This window comes from Oryx dammah, unplaced genomic scaffold (genome assembly GCF_014754425.2).
Source record: "Oryx dammah isolate SB20612 unplaced genomic scaffold, SCBI_Odam_1.1 HiC_scaffold_4, whole genome shotgun sequence".
Classification (NCBI taxonomy): Eukaryota; Metazoa; Chordata; class Mammalia; order Artiodactyla; family Bovidae; genus Oryx; species Oryx dammah.
Window position 1 is genome coordinate 60,569,023 of NW_024070188.1, and position 24,123 is coordinate 60,593,145.

At 37.6% G+C, this 24,123-nt stretch overlaps 1 protein-coding gene across 9 annotated transcripts in view; it reads right to left on the reverse strand.

Annotated features, from left to right (window-relative positions):
* The window catches only part of AHI1 (Abelson helper integration site 1), a 214,198-nt gene that overhangs the window by 114,652 nt on the left and 75,423 nt on the right, over positions 1 to 24,123 (reverse strand). For 8 of the 9 annotated variants that reach the window (XR_005720912.1, XM_040239286.1, XM_040239287.1 and 5 more), the window contains 2 exons: positions 14,621 to 14,817; positions 9,835 to 9,861 (listed from right to left, as the gene is read on the reverse strand). Coding sequence is in view for 8 of the 9 variants with exons in the window: in XM_040239286.1 (XP_040095220.1) it covers positions 9,835 to 9,861; positions 14,621 to 14,817 (224 nt within the window). In the remaining variant the exon portion in view is untranslated. Of the gene's footprint in view, positions 1 to 9,834; positions 9,862 to 11,563; positions 11,807 to 14,620; positions 14,818 to 24,123 lie in introns of those variants that run through there. The other variant, XM_040239291.1, reaches the window with a different exon arrangement.

Sequence of the window (24,123 nt, forward strand, 5' to 3'; positions counted from 1 at the left end):
TCTGTGATATCTAGGTTAGTAAAACCTAAGAAATGAGTAGGCTGTGATGTCATAAAGAGAAATGCAATATGATCTCTCTAGGTCCTAGGTACTGCCCTTACAAACTGGGACAATGGAGTGAGGGATAGGGAAGAAACACTGTTACTGTTAAAGATAAATTTTTACAGTCGGGTAATGAGCTAGAGAATCTCTCCACAAATTAGTTCACCCCTACAGTATTAACTAAACCAGAATTCAAATGGGGATCAGTCATCACAACATTTTATTTTGTAATATTTAATCAAGATTTTTTGAGTATAAGGGCTGGTGGTTCAAAGATTACTAATATATCCCCCTGTGTAAAACTCAAAGTTAAGATCTAGTACTGGTTCAAATCACTTACCCAGCTAGTAATATGCCTCAGAGAAAGCCAATTAACCCGATGCATACTACAATACAAACCTTCACCTCTTTTCTCTCTTAGTATATTTCCTTACTCCAGAGAGAAAATTTGGTTCTGAACCCCCTGAAATCCTCACTTCCAAGAACACACCTCTTAAACCTGTCCTCCTCTCTTTTCTTCCAGTGTCAGATAAACAGGTGAAAGAGAAATTCGCTCAGTCATGTCCAACTCTGTGACCCCATGGATTATACACTCCATGGAATTCTCCAGGCCAGAATACTGGAGTGGCTAGTCTTTTCCTTCTCCAGGGCATCTTCTCGACCCAGGAATCAAACCGGGGTCTCCTGCATTGCAGGCGTATTCTTTACCAACTGGGGCTATCAGGGAAGCCCAGACAAAGAGGTACTCTTCCATTTAAAATTAATCCCCCAGCTGTTCCCTTGAAGATATCTTTGCACGCATGCTTAGACATGTCTGATTCTGTGCAACCCTACGGACTGTAGCCTGCCAGGCTCCTCTGTCCATGGAATTCTCCAGGCAAGAATACTAGAGTGGGTTTCATTTCCTTCTCCATGTGGCTATCCTTAAGGCTCTTCCAAATTCTCTACTGGCTGTTTGTCTACAGGCTATAAGCATTAATCTTTTCACTTTACTACAAAACAGAAAACAAGTAATTCTTACTATGATTCCATAAATTTCCTTAACCTTCACTGAAAGTTAAAGTTCTTGAAAAACAGCCAATAACTGCTATCTATATAGCTCAGCCATTCACTTTCAAGCAGCTACAACAAAGCTTGTATCTATCAGAACACTAAATCTGAAACTAAAGTCATCATGGACTTCAAATGATCAAATTTGGCAGATTCACTCAGGCCTCTGAGACATCTGACACTGTCAATCACTCTCCTGTTTCTGGGAAACCATTTTCTGTTGGTGATCCTGCAACTGCTTCTCTGTGTTGCTTGCTAGACCCACTGGGTTCTCTACTTCCCTCACACCACACGGTTATCCCCGGCAAAGATGTATGGTTTCATCGCTTCATCTGCCTTTCATGCAGACAATTTTTTCATGTAAAACTCTTCTGGTCAGTAAGTTTAGAACCAAACTAACCTTTCCTATGCTTTTCGCTTCCTTGGGGAAAGCTCTCATCACCCACTCTGCTGTTCCAGCCAGACAGATGGCCATCCCCCTGGACAGCTTCCTCACACTCCACACAGAGTTGCTCATTTAGGCAGTCAGGCGCTCTGGCATCTGATTCCACTCCTTCTCCATCATCAGTGCTACCACTGCAATGGTCTCTTGATTTGTTTTCTCATCTCTTGATTCTTCTTCTATACTGCTACCAGGGTGATTTTTCTAAAATGCTAATTTGATTGAGAAACACTTTTGTTTAAAACCCATCATCAACTATTCCACTGGATAAAATCCATACTTTTTAGTACAGCAAACAAAGCTTTCTATATTATAACAACTACTAGCTTTCCAACCTTACAGCTCTATCTCCTATGTTCCAGCTGCAACAAATTGCATATTGCTCCCCAGACATTCCACATTGCTTCATGTCTCTGTGACTCAGTTCATGCGTTTCCTGTTTCCTGGAATGTGCTTCCTTCCTGGCTCCATCTTCCTTTTCGATACTGACTTCTTCTCCAAGCCTAAGCTCAAGTGTTACATCAGGCACGAAAAGTCTTTCAGACCTTCCCATTAGAACTTATCTCCTCCTACTTTCAGTCAGCTCAGTCGTTCAGTCGTGTCTGACTTCTTTTCGACCCCATGGACTGCAGCACACCAGGCTTCCCTGTCCATCACCAACTCCTGGAGCTTGTTCAAACTCATGTCCATCGAGTCGGTGATGCCATCCAACCATCTCATCCTCTGTCGTTCCCTTCTCCTCCTACCTTCAATCTCTCCCAGCATCAGGGGCTTTTCCAATGAGTCAGTTCTTCTCATCAGGTGGCCAAAGTATTGGAGCTTCAGCTTCAGCATCAGTCCTTCCAATGAATATTCAGGACACATTTCCTTTAGGATGGACTGCTTTGATCTCCTTGCAGTATCCATACATCAGAACTGGAAAAACCACAGGTTTGACTAGACTGACCTTTGTTGACCAGATGGACCTCCTTCTTTGTGTCCCACTATTCCCACATCTTCTAGTATCACAGCACTGGTAGTACTTTAGGATTCTTACCTAGTAAGTTATCATCCATGAGACTATAATCTTTTTGAGGGTAAGGGACAGGTTTTGTTTATAAACATTTTTTTAGTAAATGGCTGGTATAACCTTATAAAAAGTCAAACTCATTAATACATATGAAAGCAGTGCATGTTTTAAAACCTTACCCAAATTTAAGGCGGTATTTATATTCAAGACTTCTCAAATGTAACTGACATTTTGATGGTAAGAATTACAGAATAATGGGCTTAAAAGTAAGAAACTCAATACCCATATTTAAATCTAGAAACAGGGGTATGAAATAATAGAAAAATATATACATATAGGTCTCTGGCCCTAGTTCTTGGCACAGAACTCCTAAAACTGTTGCCATTTCTTAAGTGATAAGAGCACTAAGAACATCTTCTATTCTTCTATTTTATCTTTGACTCTGATTCCGTAGTTGAAATTGAAAGCTAAAGTGTGAGTCACTCAGCTGTGTCTGACTCTTTGCAACCCCATGGACTGTAACCTCCTACCATGGAATTCTCCAAGCAAGAATACTGGAGAGGAGAAATAAACCCACGCACTATGGGTAGCTTATTTTTGACAAAGAAGGGAAGAATATTAAACGGGGTAAAGACAGTCTCTTCAATAAATGGTGCTGGGAAAACTGGACAGATACATGTAAAAGAGTGCTAGAACACTTCTTAACACATACACAAAGAGAAACTCAAAACGGATTAAAGACCTAAAGGTAAGACCAGAAACTATAAAACTCTTAGAGGAAAAGCATAGGCAGGACACTCGATGACATAAACCAAAGCAAGATCCACTATGACCCACCTCCTAGAGGTAACGGAAATAAAAACAAAAGTAAACAAGTGGGACATGATTAAACTTAAAAGCTTTTGCGCAGCAAAGGAAACTATAAGCAAAGTGAAAAGACAACCCTCAGAATGGTAGAAAATAATAGCAAATGAAACAACTGACAAAGGATTCATTTCCAAAATATACAAGCAGCTCATACAACTAAATGCTAGAAAAACAAACAACCCAAACAAAAAGTGGGAAAAAGACCTAAACAGACATTTCTTCAAAGAAAACATATGGATGGCTAACAAACACCCGAAAAGATCCTCAACATCGCCCATTATTAGAGAAATGCAAATCAAAACCACAATGAGATATCACCTCACACAGGTCAGAATGGCTATTATCAAAAAGTCTACAAACAATAAACGCTGGAGAGGGTGTGGAGAAAAGGGAACGCACTTGCACTGTTGGTGGGAATGTAAATTGATAAAGCCACTATGGAAGACAGTATGGAGATTCCTTAAAAAACTAGGAATAAAACCACCATATGACCCAGCATGGAACAACAGACTGGTTCTAAATAGGAAAAGGAGTACGTCAAGGCTGTATACTGTCACCCTGATTATTTAACCTATATGCATAGTACTACATCATGAAAAATGCTGGGCTGGATGAAGCACAAGCTGGAATCAAGATTGCCAGGAGAAATAACAATAACCTCAAATATGCAGATGACACCACCCTTATGGCAGAAAGTGAAGAGGAACTAAAAAGCCTCTTGATGAAAGTGAAAGAGGAGAATGTAAAAGTTGGCTTAAAGCTCAACATTCAGAAAACTAAGATCATGGCATCTGGTCCCATCAGTTCATGGCAAATAGATGGGGAAACAGTGTCAGACTTTTTTTGGGGGGCTCCAAAATCACTGCAGATGGTGACTGCAGCCATGAAATTAAAAGACACTTGCTCCTTGGAAGGAAAGTTATGACCAACCTAGACAGCATATTAAAAAGCAGAGACATTACTTTGCCAACAAAAGTCCATCAATTAAGGCTATGGTTTTTCCAGTAGTCATGTATGGATGTGAGAGTTGGACTATAAAGAAAGCTGAGTGCCGAAGAATTGATGCTTTTGAACTATGGTCTTGGAGAAGACTGTTGAGAGTCCCTTGGACTGCAAGGAGATCCAAACAGTCCATCCTAAAGGAGATCAGTCTTGAGTTTTCATTGGAAGGACTGATGTTAAAGCTGAAACTCCAATACTTTGGCTACCTGATGTGAAGAAATGACTCACTTGAAAAGACCCTGAAGCTGGGAAAGATTGAAGGTGGGAAGAGAAGGGGATAACAGAGGATAAGATGGTTGCATGGCATCACCGACTCAATAGACATGAGTTTGAGCAAGCTCCGGGAGTTGGTGATGGACAGGGAGACCAGCGTGCTGCAGCTCATGGGGTCGTGAAGAGTCAGACATGACTGAGTGACTGAACTGAACTGAATATACATAACATCAATAATTGAAAAAAAGAGATAAAAGTCCTCTGGCTTCAAGAAGCTTACAGAGAAGTATGGAAATTCAGATATGTAAAGATTAGAGCTGGAAACAATACCATGTAAAATCTGAAAAAACAGAAAAGGAAGAGAGGAGAGGAAGATGAGAGGAAAGAAAGAATAGAATTGTTCCTCCCTGAAGATATTAATACTTTAATTCTGGAGAATATAGGCAAAATTAATTATAATTTAAGGCAGAATAAACTCAAATGACATGCCAAGTATGAATCAATATGTCTGGGAACATGAGAAAAACAAATTAATCCCATTTGTGAGGAATCATACAAAGCTTAATGGAAAGAGATTCCTCCAGGCAATACCATTTCTGATGATTCAATCCATCTCTAAACAAAGGAAAGAGCAAGGAAATTTGGATATTATAAGTTTATGTGAGAGCAATGGAAGACTTCTAATACCAATTACTGTCTTGGAAGTAATGAGATGAGAACTCTTTTTATCTTTCCATCATCAAATCTTTATCTGAGCATCTATCTACCCATAGTTTCTACCTATGTGCCTATCAGAGAGAATGAACACTCCTCTTAAAGGCCAGTTTCTCCACTGGCATTCAGAATTTGATTCCCTCTCATTTCTTCAAGGATGTGAGTCCAGCAATAACCACCTCCATGAGACATTATCAATTTCTCCTTCACCACTGAATTATTCCCAGCAGCAAATAAACATACTTTAATATTGTCCATCTAATGTTTTCCTCCAGTTGCTGCTTCTCTGTTCCTCAGTTAAAATTTCTTAAAAGAATGGTCTACACAGTCTCTGCTTTATCGACTCCCATTCTGTCTTCAACCCACTTCAACTGAGCTTTTCTCTCAACCACTCACTGAAACGGCACTCATCTAGGAAACCAAAGGGCATCATCCTGCCAATTTTCTGTCCTCGTTTTACTCATTTGCTCAATAGCATGTGACTGCTTATCACTCCTCTTTCTTAAAATACTTCCTGTGAGATTTCCTGACATACTCTCTTCAGGGTCTCAGGTACTTAGCTATACTCTCTCTCCAGGTGATCGTACCAAATCTGACAGTTTAGAACAAATACAGCTTTTACCCTGAGCTCTCCCCAGAGCTTAAGATTCAAATATCCAATTGCTTACTTCTCAGCTACATTCATATAGAAAACTCCATTCCAGCAGTCCTCATCTCATTAAAAAGCTCTACCAGCATCTATACAGTGGCTGTAAGCAGCAACACAGAAGTGATTTCTAATTTCTCCTTCTCTCACTTACACCACATCTAATCCATCACCACGTTGTGCTGAAACTACTTCTAAAATACATCCTAAATCTGTCCACTGCTTGCACTCCCACTATTACAACTCTTAAACCAATTCAAGGATTAGACTGAAGTGGCTTTAATGCCAGGTGGCCTATGATCACATAAGCAAACCAAAATCTAAGCCTGTAAATACTTCAAGGTTTCAACACTGAAACCTAAGGACAACTAATCCCAATAGCCAACTGGGCTTTAAACTATAGCCAGTCAGTAACTTCCTTGTTCTGCTTCTGCCTTTTCTCTCTAGGAGTCTTTCCCCAGCTCCTGCTGGTGAAAAGCTTCTAAATGACCCTAGGCTTGGCCCTAACCAATTCAAATTTGATTTTTGCTCAAGAAAAACCCTCCTAAAATGTTTAATATGCCTTGGTTTATCTTGTAACACCATCCTAGTATAGGCCACAATCTCCTCTTCCTTGAACTGAAGACTGTTACTCGACTTTTAAAATCCATTCTCAAATAAATAAATAAAATAAAATCCATTCTCACATTCTTTCCAGCTTAACATCTCAGTCACTTGTTTCTCTAATATCCTAAACTGCTTACTGAAGGATAGTAGAATATGCCACCCAAAAATGTGTCTCTTTTGCATAAGGATTACTTTGAGAAACTATAAATACAGGCATTCTGAACACAGAGTAGAAGCTATCTTTTGTAAGAGAAACAGACATTAGAATGGGGTTCTATACCAGGAAAAAAGCCATCTATCATTAGGAACAATTTTTTCACCTGAGAGACTTATGTCTACCAACCAGCTCCTTCTCTTACCTTCTCTTGAGTTGCCTTCTGCCCCAGAAGCGTCAGAGTCCTCCATCCCTTTTCTAGGCTTAGGATGGTATATAAGTCCCAGCTAACTGGCAGTCTTTGGCATCCCACATCTTTGTGGGGCTCACAAATGTATGAAATTAAAATTGCATTTTTTTCTCCTGTTAATCTGTCTATGCCAATTTAATCCTTAGACCAGTCACAGAACCTATAAGGGCAAAAGGTAAAGCTGTTCCTCCTCTACATTACCATGCTTACAAGACTGTTTCAAAGTCTGGCCTGATCTCCTGAGCTTCTCCCCAAATTGTCATGAAACACTGCCCTTCCTCACTTGCTCACTATCCCACTTAAGATTAGTGATCTTCTTTCTGCTCCTTCAGCATGCCAGTTTAATATCTAGGTGAGAACTTTCGCAGGACAGGATCAGTTCCTTATCAAGTGGACTCAAGAAAACACTATTCTAAGCTATAGAAAGCCCGTAATAAATGACCATATATTTTATGAATCATTTATATTAAACAACCAGAATTGGCAAATATATAGAGACAGAAAGTATAAACTACTCCTGCTGGTTACCAGGAGTTTGAGTGCTTTGTTTGGGGGGGAGGGGCGGTGTGTGCATGTGTGCCTGTGTGCATGTCCTTACCCAGAAATGGAGACTGACTGCTAAGAGAAAATGGGGTTTCTTTTTGGAGGGAATAATCTCTCTTTTTGGAGAGACAGTAGTGATGGTTGCCAATTTTATGTATATGATAAAACCCATAAACTGTACACTTTGAAAGCATGACTATTGTGGTATGTGTATTATATCTCAATAAAAGTGAAGTTGCTCAGTTGTGTCTGACTCTTTGTGATCCCATAGACTGTCCATGGGATTTTCAAGGCAATAGTACTGGAGTGGATTGCCATTTCCTTCTCCAGAGGATCTTCCCAACCCAGGGGTCAAACCCAGGTCTCCCGCATTGTAGGCAGACGTTTTACCGCCTGAGCCACCAGGGAAGCCATCAATAAAACTATCATAAAAAAAGAAAATAACTAAAGACACTAGTAGGTTAATCTTTCCAGGCTCCCGCTACTGCTTCTAAGTCTCTTCAGTTATGGCCGACTCTTTGCAGTCCATGGAGTGTAGCCCATCAGGCTCCTCTGTCCATGGGATTCTCCAGGCAGGAATGCTGGAGTGGGCAGCTCTGCCCTCCTCCAGGGGATCTTCCTGACCCAGGGATCAAACCTGCATCTCTTATGCCTTCTGCAGTGGCAGTCAGGTTCTTTGCTACTAGTGTCACCTGGGAAGCCCAATCTTTCCATACCTTGACTGATTTCCAAAAATGTCATATTTGCAATCATAATTTATTCTACTTTTTGTTAAGTACTAGGAACACGAAGATGAATGACATGAACCTCTACCCTCAGGAAGTTTCCAGATTAGCAGAGGATGTTCTCCATAAAGCCTTGCCAAATATGTGCAGAACACTTTACTCTTTGGGCATTCAGACAGCATTACAAAAGAGAGAATAATAATAAAGAGAAATAGCTCTGAACTGCTAATCAAGAGGATAAACTATTTTCTGACTCCAGTTTTATACACTATACATACTTAAGAACATTTAAGTAATCTTGGAGCTACAATCATTACACCAATCATTGCTATCAGGAACAAGTTTCCTGAACATCTGCAGCTCAAGTCAGAATAAAGCTTGTTCTCTTTTTTTCCCCCTCATCTTCCTTCCCCTTGTCTCTATTCTATTTCCTGTTGACTTGTGATAATTAGGTAAAAAAAGTGATGGGTCCTGACTGATACTGGACAGCTCAGTGATGGGATAAGCCTAGTGTTTTCTGACACATTTCCTCCACAAGACGCCTCCTGTGGAACGAGACAATAGCCTACTAACTTCTGTATTCTAAGCACCTGCCACGTGGTAGGAGGTGTCCGCTGAGTAAAGACAGTATTTCTACTGCACTGACATTACATAAAGCAGGCTCTGACTGTACTAATACCACTTTAATTCTTTCCCTTCCGGAGACCTCACCCTTTTACTTTGTGACAATATATAATCATATGTGACAAATAAATGGATATCTCATGATTCACCTCAATTTTGGCAATGGACAGGAGAAAATAAGAGGGAAGAATGGACAAGTGGTGTCATTCCAACTCTTTTAGATAAAACTTATTTTCTTGACATCTGAGTTGAAGTTTGTACATAAAATAACCTTGCTGGTAAAAGGAAGAAAGCTAAAGAAAGCTGCTAGGTTGAAAGCAACTCAGATATAGTTTAGTTGCAATTGTTTACCAACCAAGAGCCTCTTCATATCAATCTCCATTTTCAGACTGACTTTGGGGTCTTGGGCAAATCACTTAAACCTCTCTCAACTTCATTTTCCTCCTTTCTAAAAGTGGAATAACAATCATCTCTAACCTGTCTCTCAAGACTGTTACATAGTTAAATGGGAAAGGAAGTATGAAACAAGGCACAAATAATCCAGAGCACAATATATTATTACTATTTGTGCAAAGCTTCCATTCATTTCAAGGCTTATACACTTTACGCCCCATTCACACACTGGAACTGTGTTGGTGTCTCTTACCTATAAAGTATCACACTGTATTTCTCTCAGAGAAGGAAATGATCTTACTCACCCTTTACTGAAAGTATTGACACATCCCAATTCCTTAATATTCTTAAATCTTCAAAAACAGTAAGCTACTTGCTAAATTCTCAGGTTCTAGTATTATGATTCCTTGATAAATTCAACACCAATTGTAACAAACAGGTATCAGAAGAAGTTTTTCCAAAAGTTCTATTAAAACTATGAATGGTACATTTCAATTCTGTGGGTCATCACAATGGAAACTGAAGTTGCCTTCCTGGCATAAAAAACCACTCACCTTCGCTGCACAGGCTCGTATCACCTCCTAAAAGGAACACAGTAAAATAAGTAAAGAGATAGTCATAACTTCATTTAAAAATATCAATTCTTTTTAACACATTCAACTATTAAGCTTTAAAAAACCAAAATCAACAACATCCGGGAGAGTGTTTTTTAATCTATCACATGCACGTGTCACTCCACACTGTTCCAACGAGCTGTGGAGAGGGTAAAATTAAGAGACTCCGTGACATGACTTTGGTAAATCTAACTTGCCAAAAGAAAAGGCACTGACAAAGAAGACTCTGGAGGGCCCACATGTATCTGCCTGTGTCTCCTCACAGGAGAAAAGTTTGTCTCCTCAATAAATGTAACGTAAACACTAAAATTTTGTACTGGAACACTAACATATCTAAAAGACACAGTCTGAACTGCAGTATAGAATTATCTCTATAAATAACAATACCCATACATATAATTCTCATATTAATAATTTATTCCAGAGGAAATCTAATAATAAACACTTCTGAAGAGTAAAGTATATGACTGGAGGAGCAAAAGAAAGGAACTGCCTACAACTCATGGGATAAGACCAAAAAAAGTCACTTTTGAAAAAAGAAATTAGTCAAAGTCAACATAAAATAAATGACTTGGAAATTTGCTGCTAAACAGACACAAATAATACTCAAGTCCAATTAAAGTTAACCAGCATATATCATCAGTCTAGTATAGAACTAGAGAAAAATGTTAACAATGTGGAGTTTAGAGAAAAAGAGAACTGAAAAAGAACATCCTTTTTTTCAAATCCAGAAACTGCAAAGGGACATACCCTACATCTAAAGGATATTAGTAATCTCAGTCCCTCAAAGGACGCAGTAAAACGGACTGGGGCACGGGATTCTGATGGCCTGGACTAAATCTCAGCTCCAGTGTTTCCATTTGTGTAAGACTGGCAACATTGCTTGATCTCTGAAAGCCTCAACTAGAATCTTCTCTAAAATGGGGATAATACTAGTATCTATGTTATAGGATGGTTTTGAGGGTTAAACACAATGAATTATGTAAAACACTTAGCACAGTACAGGGAATTCATTATGTCAGTTACTAACCATAATTAAATAGATGTTGCTGCTGCTAAGTTGCTTCAGTCATGTCCGACTGTGTGACCCCATAGACGGCAGCCCACCAAGCTCCGCCGTCCCTGGGATTCTCCAGGCAAGAACACTGGAGTGGGTTGCCATTTCCTTCTCCAATCCATGAAAGTGAAAAGTGAAAGTGAAGTCGCTCAGTTGTGTCCGACTCGTAGCAACCACATGGACTGCAGCCTACCAGGCACCTCTGTCTATGGGATTTTCCAGGCAAGAGTACTGGAGTGGGTTGCCATTGTCTTCTCCGAAATAAGTGTTAACTATCACCAATTATTATAAGATGAAATCTCCCGTGGGGTAGAGAAAATTAATCATTTTTTTCCCACAACTGGCATACAGTATTTTATTTAATTAATTAATTTCTATTTAAAATTTTTTCAGCCACACCAAATGCAGTACATGGGATTCTTAGTTTCCCAACCAGGGATCAAACCTGTGCCCCCTACATTGGAAGCACAGAATCTTATTCCACTGGGCCACCAGGGAAGTCTCTAAAGCATTTTTTAAACCCATTCAAACCCTACGACTCTGTGATCACTGACCTAGATAGTAGGTAAACTTTTAAAAGGGAGAGTGGTCTTGAGTGCTCAGGCAGCTGAAGAGGTATACTTTTCATTATAAGATATTTAAGTTTATAGGAGAGCAACTTTTTGTAGGACCGCTTACTCTTAGCAGGTACCCCAGATTCTGAGGATCTCTGGATATACTGGTAAGACCAAAATTCTGAGTCTGAAACCTTAGAATGAGCAGTGTCACTGCTCTCAAGATTCTGTCTACCTGTGAGGTCTTCGCTGGGTTGCAGAGCCTTGTAGGTGATACTGCAGCGGTAGCACAGTGCTGGCTCTGTTAAGTATGAAACAGCTGAGTTTTATTATGAGTAAATGATAAAGCTACCAAGAACAGCAAATTATCTATTTTTGGCAACTTTTACTCATCCACGAGTAAACACCTATGAAATGTCTGCGGAGCTGAACTTATTATGCAAAATTCACACATACACAAATCACACCCTAAACCTGAACTATATTTTCTTAGAAAAACATTCCTTCTGTGGTTACAAAGAATGAAGTATAATCAGGGATACAGTCTTATACAATATAGAAGTGATACAGTTTTCTCTATTAGACTTCTACATAGAAGACCAATGACAGAGTCTCTTATAAACTAAGTAACAGAAACCTAACAGAAAAAGGAATCTGGGGTCTACTGAAATGGAGAAGACTCTTGAGAGTCCAGTGGACAGCAAGGAAATCAAACCAGTCAATCCTAAAGGAAATCAACCCTAAATATTCATTGGAAGGACTGATGCTGAAGCTGAAGCTCCAATACTTTGATCACTTGATGCAAAGAGCCAACTCACTGGAAAAGACCCTGATGCTGGGAAAGACTGAGGGCAGGCGGAGGAGACGACAGGATGAGATGGTTGGATGGCATCACCGACTCAGTGGACATGAGTTTGCGCAAATTCCAGAAGATAGGAAAGGACAAGGAAGCCTGACATGCTGCAGTCCATGGGATTGCAAAGAGTCGGAGAAGACTTAGTGACTGAACAATAACAAACAAAACACAGTTCAGGAAATATGCGAAAAGGCACTGTGACCAAAGGTGGGAATCTAGTCAACCAAAATGCCTGCAAAATGTAAAAAGAATGGAGCTTCCGTGGGAACAAAGATGACATTTTGTTTTTACTCCCATACATACTACTTACACTCTGAGAGAAAACAATCTGCAGAGAACATTTGAAAAAAAGTTCAAAGAATTCTCTTAACACGGGAAATATATGGTTTTACAAAACCACAGCACATAGACAAGGCTTTCATTTCCAAAGGAAGCCTCGATCTACCTCAATCCCAAAGCGTACATCTGAATAATTTTTAAAAGTTTAGCAAAAGCTAAATAAATCAATGATTCTAAGACAAATAAGCTTTTCTCTTATAATAAAGTATCAATTTACTTCCCCCTTGCCTTTGATTTCATATCTTAAAAAATATTTTTCTGAAATATATTAAAAAAAATTTTTCCTGTACATCTACTTTCATTTGTTCTTACATCCTTTCATTTATCTGAGGATGACAGCTACAAAAGATGGTGCAGGTAAAAAGCTCCAACACCAAGGTGATTCCAGAATGTTAAGCTTTACAGTGTAAAGACTGACAGGCTGTAGGAAAATTTTTTTTATTTGTCTGTCTGTGAGTGGCTCTTAGGTCCATAGATGAAGTCATATTGCCATGCAATATTTTAGACAAGGCCACCTTTTTTTCCCCCTACTGAATAAAATTTTTCTCTAAGTTTTAAAACTCCATTTATCTATTCATACTTCCTCTTAAAATTTGGAACACAATGCATTATTCAGTTATTTTAAAATGTTAAAATATACTGATTTACAACATTGAAATCATTAATTTATAGTCATATATTCTAAAATTTATATGAGATATATAAATAAAATTCTCCCATATTCCAACTAAACCTAACCCCCCTTGCCTGTGTGATCTGCATAACTCACACTCTATAACTCTATAAAAAAGGAAAAGGAGAGAGGAAGAAAGTACAGTCCAAACTAAAGATGTCTCAATGTAGTTCTTCCTATGTTTGGTTTAAAACTGGTCAATATTCCTATCAAAGGAGGAGAAGGGATGATTTATTAAGTGCCAGGCAATGCACCAAAAGGGGGAACACAACAAAAAACAAGCCTGTGAAGTCCATGTCTTCAAGGCTAATTCTCAGTAAAAGAATTATTATGGTCAAAGAGCATAAGGATTTTTAAGGATGTTCTACCTTCTCAATATATTTTACCACTTAACTTTGAGAAAGACTGTATAGTAATTTATCACTAACAGAATACCACAGGACTTTTAACCAAGCATTGTCTTTCTCATTTTTATCATCTATTTTCCAGTTTTGCAGCAAATATCTGGTTTTGGTGGCATTACCTTTCTTAGAAGTGAGATGGAACTTTAAAATATGTTTATGAAACACTTGTACTTATTCTTTATGGAAGTACAGGTTTATTTCTTTTATCCATTTCCTAATTGAAGTCTCACTACTTTATTTTTTAGTTTTTGCGTATTAAGAAGGCTGTTTCTTTTATATTTTAAGTATTTTTCCAGGTTGGTTGGTTGTCATACATGTGTGTGCCTACATGCTGTATATGTGCCTATAGACATATACTTTTGAAATAGAGAACCAGATCTTGGGCTGATAGCTATAGAATCTATCAGGCCAGGAAAACATAATAGATTATCCTAAGTTTAGTTTGCTTACTGAAGTTAGTGATTTTAAAACAAGTACCAGAAAGTAACTATGCACGTAGAAAAAGGCCTAGTTTTAAGTAACTACTGGAATTGCCTAGTGGTTCAGGTGGCAAAGAATCTGCCTGCAATGCAGGAGACCTGAGTTCAATCCCTGGGTTGGGAAGATCTTCTGGAGGAGGGCATGGCAATCCACTCCAGTATTCTTGCCTGGAGAATCTACATGGACAGAGGAGCATGGCAGGCTATAGTCCATGGGGTCACAAAGAGTTGGACATGACTGAGTGACTAACACTCACTTTTTCCATTCAATTAATATTTATTGGCATGGGTGTGTAAAACAGGATTGAAATGGTTTTAAAGTTTCCTGTCTACTTGTCTACTGCATAAAATGAAATAAACATACTGTGACAGAATCGATTCTCTGTTTCACTTGTTGCATCTTCACTGAAGAATGTTCAGTGGGGACATAGTCATCAGTCTGAAAGGATCCTTGATGAGGCAGTTTAGGGCAGGTGCATAAAGCACCCTGACTTTGGTGTATTCCAGGTAATGGAAAGGTTCCATTGTAGCGTGTGAACATTTCAGCCTCCTGCTGGGCAACTGGGAAAAAAAACAAGTCCATGATTAGTTAATCATCACAGTAAAAGCACAATGGAAAAATTAAGCCCTGAAACGGAAGTATTAAACACATGATCAGAAAGTGCATAAAACATTTTAAATACTGCATAATAATAATACAACATGACTGACAAAACCATAAAGAAGGAAACGAACTGATTTCACAGGTAACCTCATATCAGGCAGTATAACATAGCTGGAAGGCCATGCAGTATCTGGGACTGGTAAATATAACATACTGGAATGAGATCCTAGCTTTAAAGAGATACATACAGAAAACACAGTACAAAAAAACACAAAGTAGAATTAAAGAATATACAAAAACAATAAAAATGATTATTCACAAACCTATCTTTTAAAACAACTGTTTTCATATTTCTATGCCCCTCCTAATCTTTATCCATATTTTATGTAAGGTTACGAGTGTAAACACAATTTAACAGTTTTTCAATTTAAATGTAATTTTTTTCTATTTCTACAACTGTATAATTACCATTTATAAATGCCTTACAATATCTCATTGAAAGAAGCACCACAGTTTATTTATGCATTTTCTTATTGTTAAATACTTACGATGTTTTCTGTTTTCCCTCATTATAGACCATATGTAAGTAAAGTGAAAGAAAGTGCTAAATTGCTCAGTCTGAGTCCTATTGTTAAATACTTACAATGTTTTCTGTTTTCCCTCATTATAGACCATATGTAAGTAAAGAAAAGTGAAAGAAAGTGCTAAATTGCTCAGTCTGAGTCCATCTCTTTGCGACCCCATGGACTACAGCCCACCAGGCTTGTCTGTGCGTGGAATTCTCCAGGCAAGAATATTGCAGCGGGTTGCCATGACCTCCTCCAGGGGATCTTCCTGACCCAGGGATCAAACCCAGGTCTCCTGCATTGCAGGCAGTTTCTTTAGTGTCTGAGCCACCTGGGAAGTATGTGAGTAAGTGCTTTCGTAATTTGTTTTTTTAAAGGTTTTCCTTTGGATTAATTCTCCAGAATGGAACAGATGGCTCAGAAGTTGAATGTTTTTGATGACAGGGATGATGAGGAGGGGAAGGAGGAGGAAGAAGATAGCACCTCTATTGTAACTCTGTGATTTTCAGGATGCTGTCACAGGCATCTCATTTGATCATTTAAAATAAATGGATTTGAAATTTTTTAAATACCTGTAAGTACAAAGGGAAAAAAAATAATCATTTTACATAGTATTTCCTTGATTATATAATTATGCAACTTAAAATCCATAGAAGAAAAAATGGTAATTTTGGACTTCATAAAAATTTCAGTCTGTTCTTTAAAGCTCTTAAGACAGAAGAAAGCCAAAGACAGGGAGAAATACTTGCAAGTCTCATATCTGACAGAGCACCATGTGTATAAAGGAAACCTAACTCTCAAAGGTCAATAATCAGAGAAAGCAAGCCCATTCTACAAGCGGGCAAGAGATTTGAACATACAATTCACTGAAAAAGAAATATGGATGGTAAGTGAGCACCAAAAAGGTGGTTACCATCATTAGTCATTAAAGATAAGCAAATTAAAATCAAAATGAAATAGCCCTCTACCCAATTACAAAGTCTAAAATTAAAAGGATTACCCATTTCAAATTCTGAAAAGATACAGAGATACTGAAACACAGACTACTGGTAAGAAAATTAAATGATACAACCAGTTTAGACAACAGTTTGGCAGCTTCTTAAAACATATGTCTGCAAAGAGATCCAGCCCTTCTACTCTTACAAATTTACTCAAGAGAAATAAAAACATATGTTTATACAAACACATGTAGATGAATATTCATAGCATCTTTATTTGTAGTAGCTAAAAACTAAATAAAACTCAAATGCCCATCAACAGGTGAATGGAAAAACAAACCATGATATAGCAGTACAATAAAATAATACTCAGAAATCAAAAAGAGCTATTGTTAAACTCTGAAACACAAACTAAGACAAACTTCAAAGTAAGTATGAGTGACAGAAGCCAGAACAACAACAAACAAAAAAATGAGTATATGGCATTTACTGTTTCGCTTATATACAAATCTAGAAAATTCAAAATAATTCAGTGTTTGCCTCATGGCAGGAGGAGGTAGGGAGATGACTAAGGAGCACAAAGTAACTTCGGGGGACGACAGATATGTTCATTATCTTGATTGAGGTGATAGTCTTACAAGTATATAAATATGTCTTGACTTATCAGCGTGTACTTTTAAAATATATGAAGTTTAGGGGGACTTCCCTGGAGGTACAGTGATTAAAATTTTGCCTTACAATGCAAGGTGTACAGGTTGGATCTCTGGTTAAGGAGCTAAAATCCCACATGCCTAGGGGCCAAAAAACCAAAACATAAAACAGAAATGATATTGTAACAAATTCAACAAAAACTTTAAAATGGTCCACACTAAAAAAAAAAAAAAACTAAAAAGAAAAAATATATATATACAGTTTATTGTCAGTTATACCTCAATAAAACTGCTAACAGAAAGTGATAGAGGGGGTTATTATTCAGAATCTCCATCAGATCAATTAAAAATAAATAATCCAACAGAAAAATGGGCAAATGACCATTATAGAAAAATCACAAAACAAGAACCATATAGCCAACCTTAATTAAAGAAGAAATAAGGAGAAAAAGGCAAATTGGAAAGTTCTGTTTCCTTTATTGCCTATTCTACTAACCCACTGTACCTCAAGATATTTTTTTCCCAAGGAATAAACTGAATAAGGGTAGGCAGGTGTGTACTAAAGTATTGCTTGAAATAATGAAAAACTTATAACAGTGGAATTGTGCAAGAACAGTTGTTTAAATAAATCAGTGTATTCATTTAATGAAACGGAATTCAGCCACTAAAATTACGTACATATGTATAATTATCACGATGGAAAGTTTCTCACAATATACTATTAATCAGAAGAAAAAAGTTTATAAAGCAATATCATGAATATACAAAAAGATGATCACTTTTTTGAAAAGTCATCAACCTTGGTTTCAAGAAGTATGGACTTGAGAGAGCACGTATAAACAATTTTAGGTCTTTGATCTTTATATTCATGTACTACTTCATTCACAGGACAATAGGGGCTCTCTGCCCGCAGACTTTGATAGTGGTAAGAACCAGGGGACAAAATTGAAGGAGACCACCTTACCACTCACCTTGTAGTGATGCACATTCCTCAGCACCAGGTACTGTTCTCAGTTGGAAGTGTAGCTGTGTCAACACTTAGATTTTTGTGGGTCTGAATCTTTCAGTACACAGTTTGGACTTCTTTTCCTAACACTCAGAACATTTATCCACCTCAAATAGAAGGCTGTTTAAAGAACTAAGAGAAACTTTGAAGCTGTAGAAGAAAAGTGCTCAAAGACTGGAGGTTTAGCACTAGTATCAGTCAGGGATGAATGAATCAAGATGCAAAAATCATGTTCCATGATCTTCGCCTTCAAAAAGCAAAGATCTTTGCTTTTTAAAATTGTCCTTTCCCTACTGTATAGCCTAGGGAACTCCGCTCAGGGCTATGTGGCAGCCTGGGTGGTGGGAGTTTGGGGGAGAATGGGTACATGTATTTGTATGGCTGACTCCCTTTGCTGTCCACCTGAAACTATCACAACAGTGTTAATTGGCTATACTCCAATACAAAATAAAAAGTTAAAAAAATAAAATTGCCTTTTAACATTTCATCGGGTTCTGCTACTATGAATAGAAAATAAAACTGCGTTTAACTAATTAATGGCATGTTCTGACTCCCTGTGTTGTTTAGTCACTAAGTTGTGTCTGACTCTTTTGCGACCGCGTGGACTGTAGCCTGCCAGGCTCCTCTGTCCATAGGGTTTCCCAGGCAAGAATACTGGAGTGGTTTGCATTTCCTTCTCCAGGGGATCTTCCCAATGCAGGGATTGAACCCTCGTCTCCTGCATTGGCAGGTGGATTCTTTACCACTAAGCCAACAAGGAAGCCCACAAATACACATTAGTCAACCATGATTTCACTTCATTAGAAGCACCAATGCTAATATAAGCAACAGCTATACAGAATAGTACGATAGTAGGATTTTGGTAATATTTTATTCCTTTTGCCAGACTGCGTTTTTTAAGCATTATGCTATGCTAAACATTTTTCCTTTTTTAAAAAAGAAAGTTATCTAACTAGTAAAATTTAAGATGCCTTTCAGAAAGGATTAAAAAGGCCTAAATGGATGCAGATAACAAAAATAAATCCCATGCAATTATGAATTCTTATTTCTATTGTCTAAAGGGAATTTTCTGTAGAAAAGCTATCTGATTAGATTTCAAGGAGTCAAATTAACACCCTACTTTATCTTTAGCTCCTCTAGTTCTGTGAAGAATCATAAGACAATCTCCAGTAATATTCATGCGAAGTGAAAGTGAAGTCGCTCAGTTGTGTCCGACTCTTTGCGACTCCATGGACTGTAGTCTACCAGGCTCCTCTGTCCATGGGATTTTCCAGGCAACAGTACTGGAGTGGATTGCCATTTCCTTCTCCAGGGGATCTTCCCAACCCAGGGATCGAACCCAGGTCTCCCGCATTATAGACAGACGCTTTACCGTCTGAGCCACCAGGGAAGTCCAGTAATATTCATAAAGACCCAGTTTCTCAGATACTACAAACCGGCTGCTTATTAGTTATTGTATTCTTTCCCCTCCTCTACCCACTAGAAATATCTATTTGTACAAGACTGTGAAGATTATTTCATTATAAAATAGATTATAATAGGTGGTTTCTGAAATTCCTTTAAGCTCTATGCTTCTAACACTTAAAGCTTTCTAAATCATTATTATATAGGCCACAGGCCACAATTAGAGTATGATGTTGCAACTTGATAACTGCAAATTTGATAACTTCACTTTGCCATTTTCTCTTCATGTTAATTTAGCTCTAACCTAACTAATTATGTTGAAAACTCACAGTTCTAACAGTTTCATCCCTATCCTTCCATGACTCTGAGAGGTACACTAGAGCAGGCCCTGGGAATACAAAGACACTGCCTGCCTTCTGGGGGTCTGAAGTTTTGGAGGTCAACAAGAAATTCATGCTGTGTGCTGAGTGGTACTGCAAAGCAATGGACAAGGTGCTGAGAACACAAAGGTGACAACTACATTTGCCTAACGGAAATGTCATTTTCTTTCCTTCCTATATCCAAAATACTTCTAAATTTATCTTCTTTCATATAAAATTTAGGATTCTACATTTTACATAATTTAAAAAGTTCTTAAAATGTTTTCATAACTGACACTCTATCCTGATTTATATATATAAGTTCAGTGCTTTTGTGTATGTTCTGGGCTTAAATAATCATAAAAAATAAAGTGGTTTGCTCAGGAGATTTTTATCTTTATAGGAGGAAGAATGGAGGAAATAAGATATTTTAATCCTGTGCCTTTTATATTTGAAGAGAATACAAGGTTTGTCATTATTAAAATTTATGTGTACTTATGTTATTAACTTCATAATAAAAATATAACTAAAAAATAGCACAGTCTTTCTTTTACACTATATTAACAGTAAGATTTCCTTTTGGTTCAACATTTAATACCTTTGGTCAACATCTGCTATTACACGTAGCCCTGTTACTGTACATAATTATCTTACTGGATATCTTATGTGTGCATGCATGCTAAGTTGCTTTAGTCGTGTCCAACTCTTTGCGACCCCGTGGATGTAGCCCACCAGGCCCATCTGTCCATGGGACTCTCCAGGCAAGAATACTGGAGTGGGTTGCCATGCTCTCCTCCAGGGGACCTTCCCAATCCAGGGATTGAACCTGTGTCTTTGTCTGTCTCTGCATTGGCAGGCGGGTTCTTCACTACTAGCACCACCTAGGAAGCCCAGATACCTTATAAATATTTCTATGATACTATTACTATAAGCTGGTGAGTCTACTGCTTTAGTTTCTCAGCGTTCTGCAGTTATGTAGCAGCCTCCTCCTTTTCCTTTCACATTTGCTTCCTGAAGAGAATTTCTGTGGTCTGAATGCTACGTTCCCCTAAAATTCCTATCCTGAAGTCCTAACTCCCATGATGATGATATTAGGAGGTGAGGCTTTGGGAAGGTGATTAGGTCATGAGAGCAGAGCCCTCATGAATGGCCTTAGTGCCCTTATATAAGAGGCCTCAGAGAGCTCCCTTGCCCCTTCCACCATATGAAGTAACAGCTAAAAGGTGCTGTCTATGAACCAGAAAGTGGGCTCTCACTGGACACAGAATCTGTCAGTCCCTTGATCTTGGACTTCCCAGACTTCAAAACTAGAGAAATAAATAGTTTACTGCTACAGAAAACAGCTAGGATTTCCCTGCTGTAGACTGCTCCATATATCAATGCTCCATATCTTTGTTTTCTAGTTTCATTTTATCCTTTAACAGAACACTGAGATAAGACAGAAAATTATTTTAAATTTTCAGGTGAAAAAACAGATGTAGAAATGATAAATTTTTTGACCAGTGTCAAATAGAAAGTGATATCCTTTTGTCTAAGAACCAAAATGCTCTAGTTCCTTCTTCAACCTTTCCCTCCACACTGTTTGTCTATTTTGACCATTCCATTTTTTTTTGTTTTGGGGACATTTTAAAAAGCACCAATGTAAGAATAACGAAATGCCTGGATGAGGAATTCAGAGCTCTGGTTTGTGCTCAAATCCATTAAGTTGACTACATTTTCCACAGGCCCTGAATCCTTAAATGACACAAGCTTTCTATCAGAGTATTCATCGTGTGTGTAATATTAAAACATATGCTTCACGATATGACCAAGAAACATGTGGCTTTAATATGTCTTAACATTTGGCATGCATGCATGATAAATCACTTCAGCCGGGTTCAACTCTATGCAATGCTCTGGACCGTACGTGGCCCACCAGACTTCTCTGTCCAAAGGGTTCTCCAGGCAAGAATACTGGAGTGGGTTGCCATGCGATCTTAATTTCTCCTACTAACCTGATAACAGATATCCAAAATGTCAACCTACAGACAGTTATATATGTTACAGCTTAATCTTATCCAAATATAAGGATTATATTATCCTTATATTATAGGATATATATATTATCCTTATATTATAGAATATATAAGGATAATATTATCCAAGTATAATATTAATATCTGTTTTTGAATCATTCATAATTTGTACTTCAAGAACACCATTAATTTATACACAAAACCACAGATGTCAAATTTCAACTAGATACTACTTTACTGCAAAGATATTATAAGAGTAGTTATATTAAAATATTAATTAAAATAAAATTTAATATTATATAATAAAGAAAATTCATATTTTGGACTATACTGAGAATATAATGGCTTAATGTATTATAATTTTCTCCAACATTTGCAAAGGAGTGAACAATTAATAATGATACTAGACAATCAAAGTTTTAATTTTTAGGGGTCTTCCTAAATATTAAAATTGAAAACAAACACTACATTTCACCACAGGTATATATGGCTACCTTCTTCAGTTACTTCATGAAATACGAAATACAAAAACTAAATTAATAGTGTAGCAAATAGTTTAATGTTTTAAAAACACAGGCTCTGGAGTTAGACAGTCTGGCAAGTGACATCATTTTATCAACTGTGTGACATCATTCAAGTTAATTTCCCTGGCCATCAGTTTTACCATCTGCAAAATGAGGATAATACTGGCATCTACCTTGTGAGGACTGGGGAAGACTGTAAAGATAATGTATGTAAAATGCTAATTAGAGTAGGGAACACTTAATAAATAAATAAATGCTTGATAGCAGAAATACTTGATAAATGTTAGCTACTACAACTACCACTATTATTATTAGACCCAAATTTACTAATTGATCATATTGATCATGTCTTTCATTCTTTATTTTTATAAAATGTAAGGGTAGATAATTCTGTTCTATGGATTTACTGCACATCAGTAATATGACAGGTTAGGTATAGGACCTTATAAATAAACACCATGGGCTTATTGTTACTAGGCAAGTTCTATAACAAAAATTTTATAGGAATGTAAAGGTATATATCACACGAACTCTGGTAAAGCATGTCACAATGTGAAAAATACACCTATCAACAATGGCCAACAGAGGTGATCATTAATAAATATGAATTCTATAAATAAAATCATGTTTAGTGTCAACAGTAGGTTGCTTTTCAGTTCAACTAAAATTCTCCCAGAGGTTTAATGAACTACTTAGGAAGTATAAAAGATAGGAAAAGCACATGGTTCTGATTCCTGGGTTTCACAGCCCTGTTCAACTTGGCACACAATAGATGCTCAGTAAAGATCTGCTTTGTCTCAAACACAATGACGGAAAAGCACTCCAGAGTTAATGCTGACTCAGAGGACATACTGCCACCTAGAGAAAAATTAGGCCCATTACCTGGAATTATTATATAATGCTGACAACTCTGAAAACTAGGCTTGATCCTACATAAAATACTACATGTATATTCAATACGTGTCAGCCTTCTGCCTGCTGCTGCGTCACTTCAGTCGTGTCCTACTCTGTGTGACCCCATAGACAGCAGCCCACCAGGCTCCTCCGTTGCTGGGATTCTCCAGGCAAGAACACTGGAGTGAGTTGCCATTTCCTTCTCCTAAGTACCACTTAAAAAAAAGACAAATAGGTCTCCAACTCTACTTCCCACAAAGTACAGATAATACAAAAAAATCACATGTTTCACAGAGACGAAGAATAAATGGTTTTGTAGGAACAAAAAAAAAGGTTTGCATATTAGACAATCAAAAGCTAATATTTCAGGAAATCTGCTAAAAAGTTTTGTGTAGCAAATGAAAGCATGTATTCCAAGTCCAGATTGTATGGATCCAAGTCCTGGTCCCCATAAAAGAGGGATAATTATGGTACCAACCTCATAAGATTATCATGAAAACTTAAAATAAATACATGTAAAGTGCTTAAAATAGTACCAGGTCTATGCAGAATGCTTTGTATCAGATGTAATTACCATTAAATGTAGAACAGGATCCTACATTCTGAGGTAGGCAAGTATTGATTAATAACAGAACATTAATTGCTAAAGTCTAGCTTCATAAATTTAATTCAGGAGAAGCCGTTTCTCTGACTAGTACTCTGTTATTATGGGAATCCTAAAAGTACATTATTTGTGGTACCTTGTGACTAAATTTTGTATTACTAGATGATTAACTCTTTCAACATCAGGCAAATACAACTGCCTTCTGAAAGTAAAAATCATATTTCTTACCAAAAAAAGCAAAAAGTCAGTAGAATGAAAGACCCAGAAGACCACAACCTGAACATATGCTTAACAGGGAAAGAT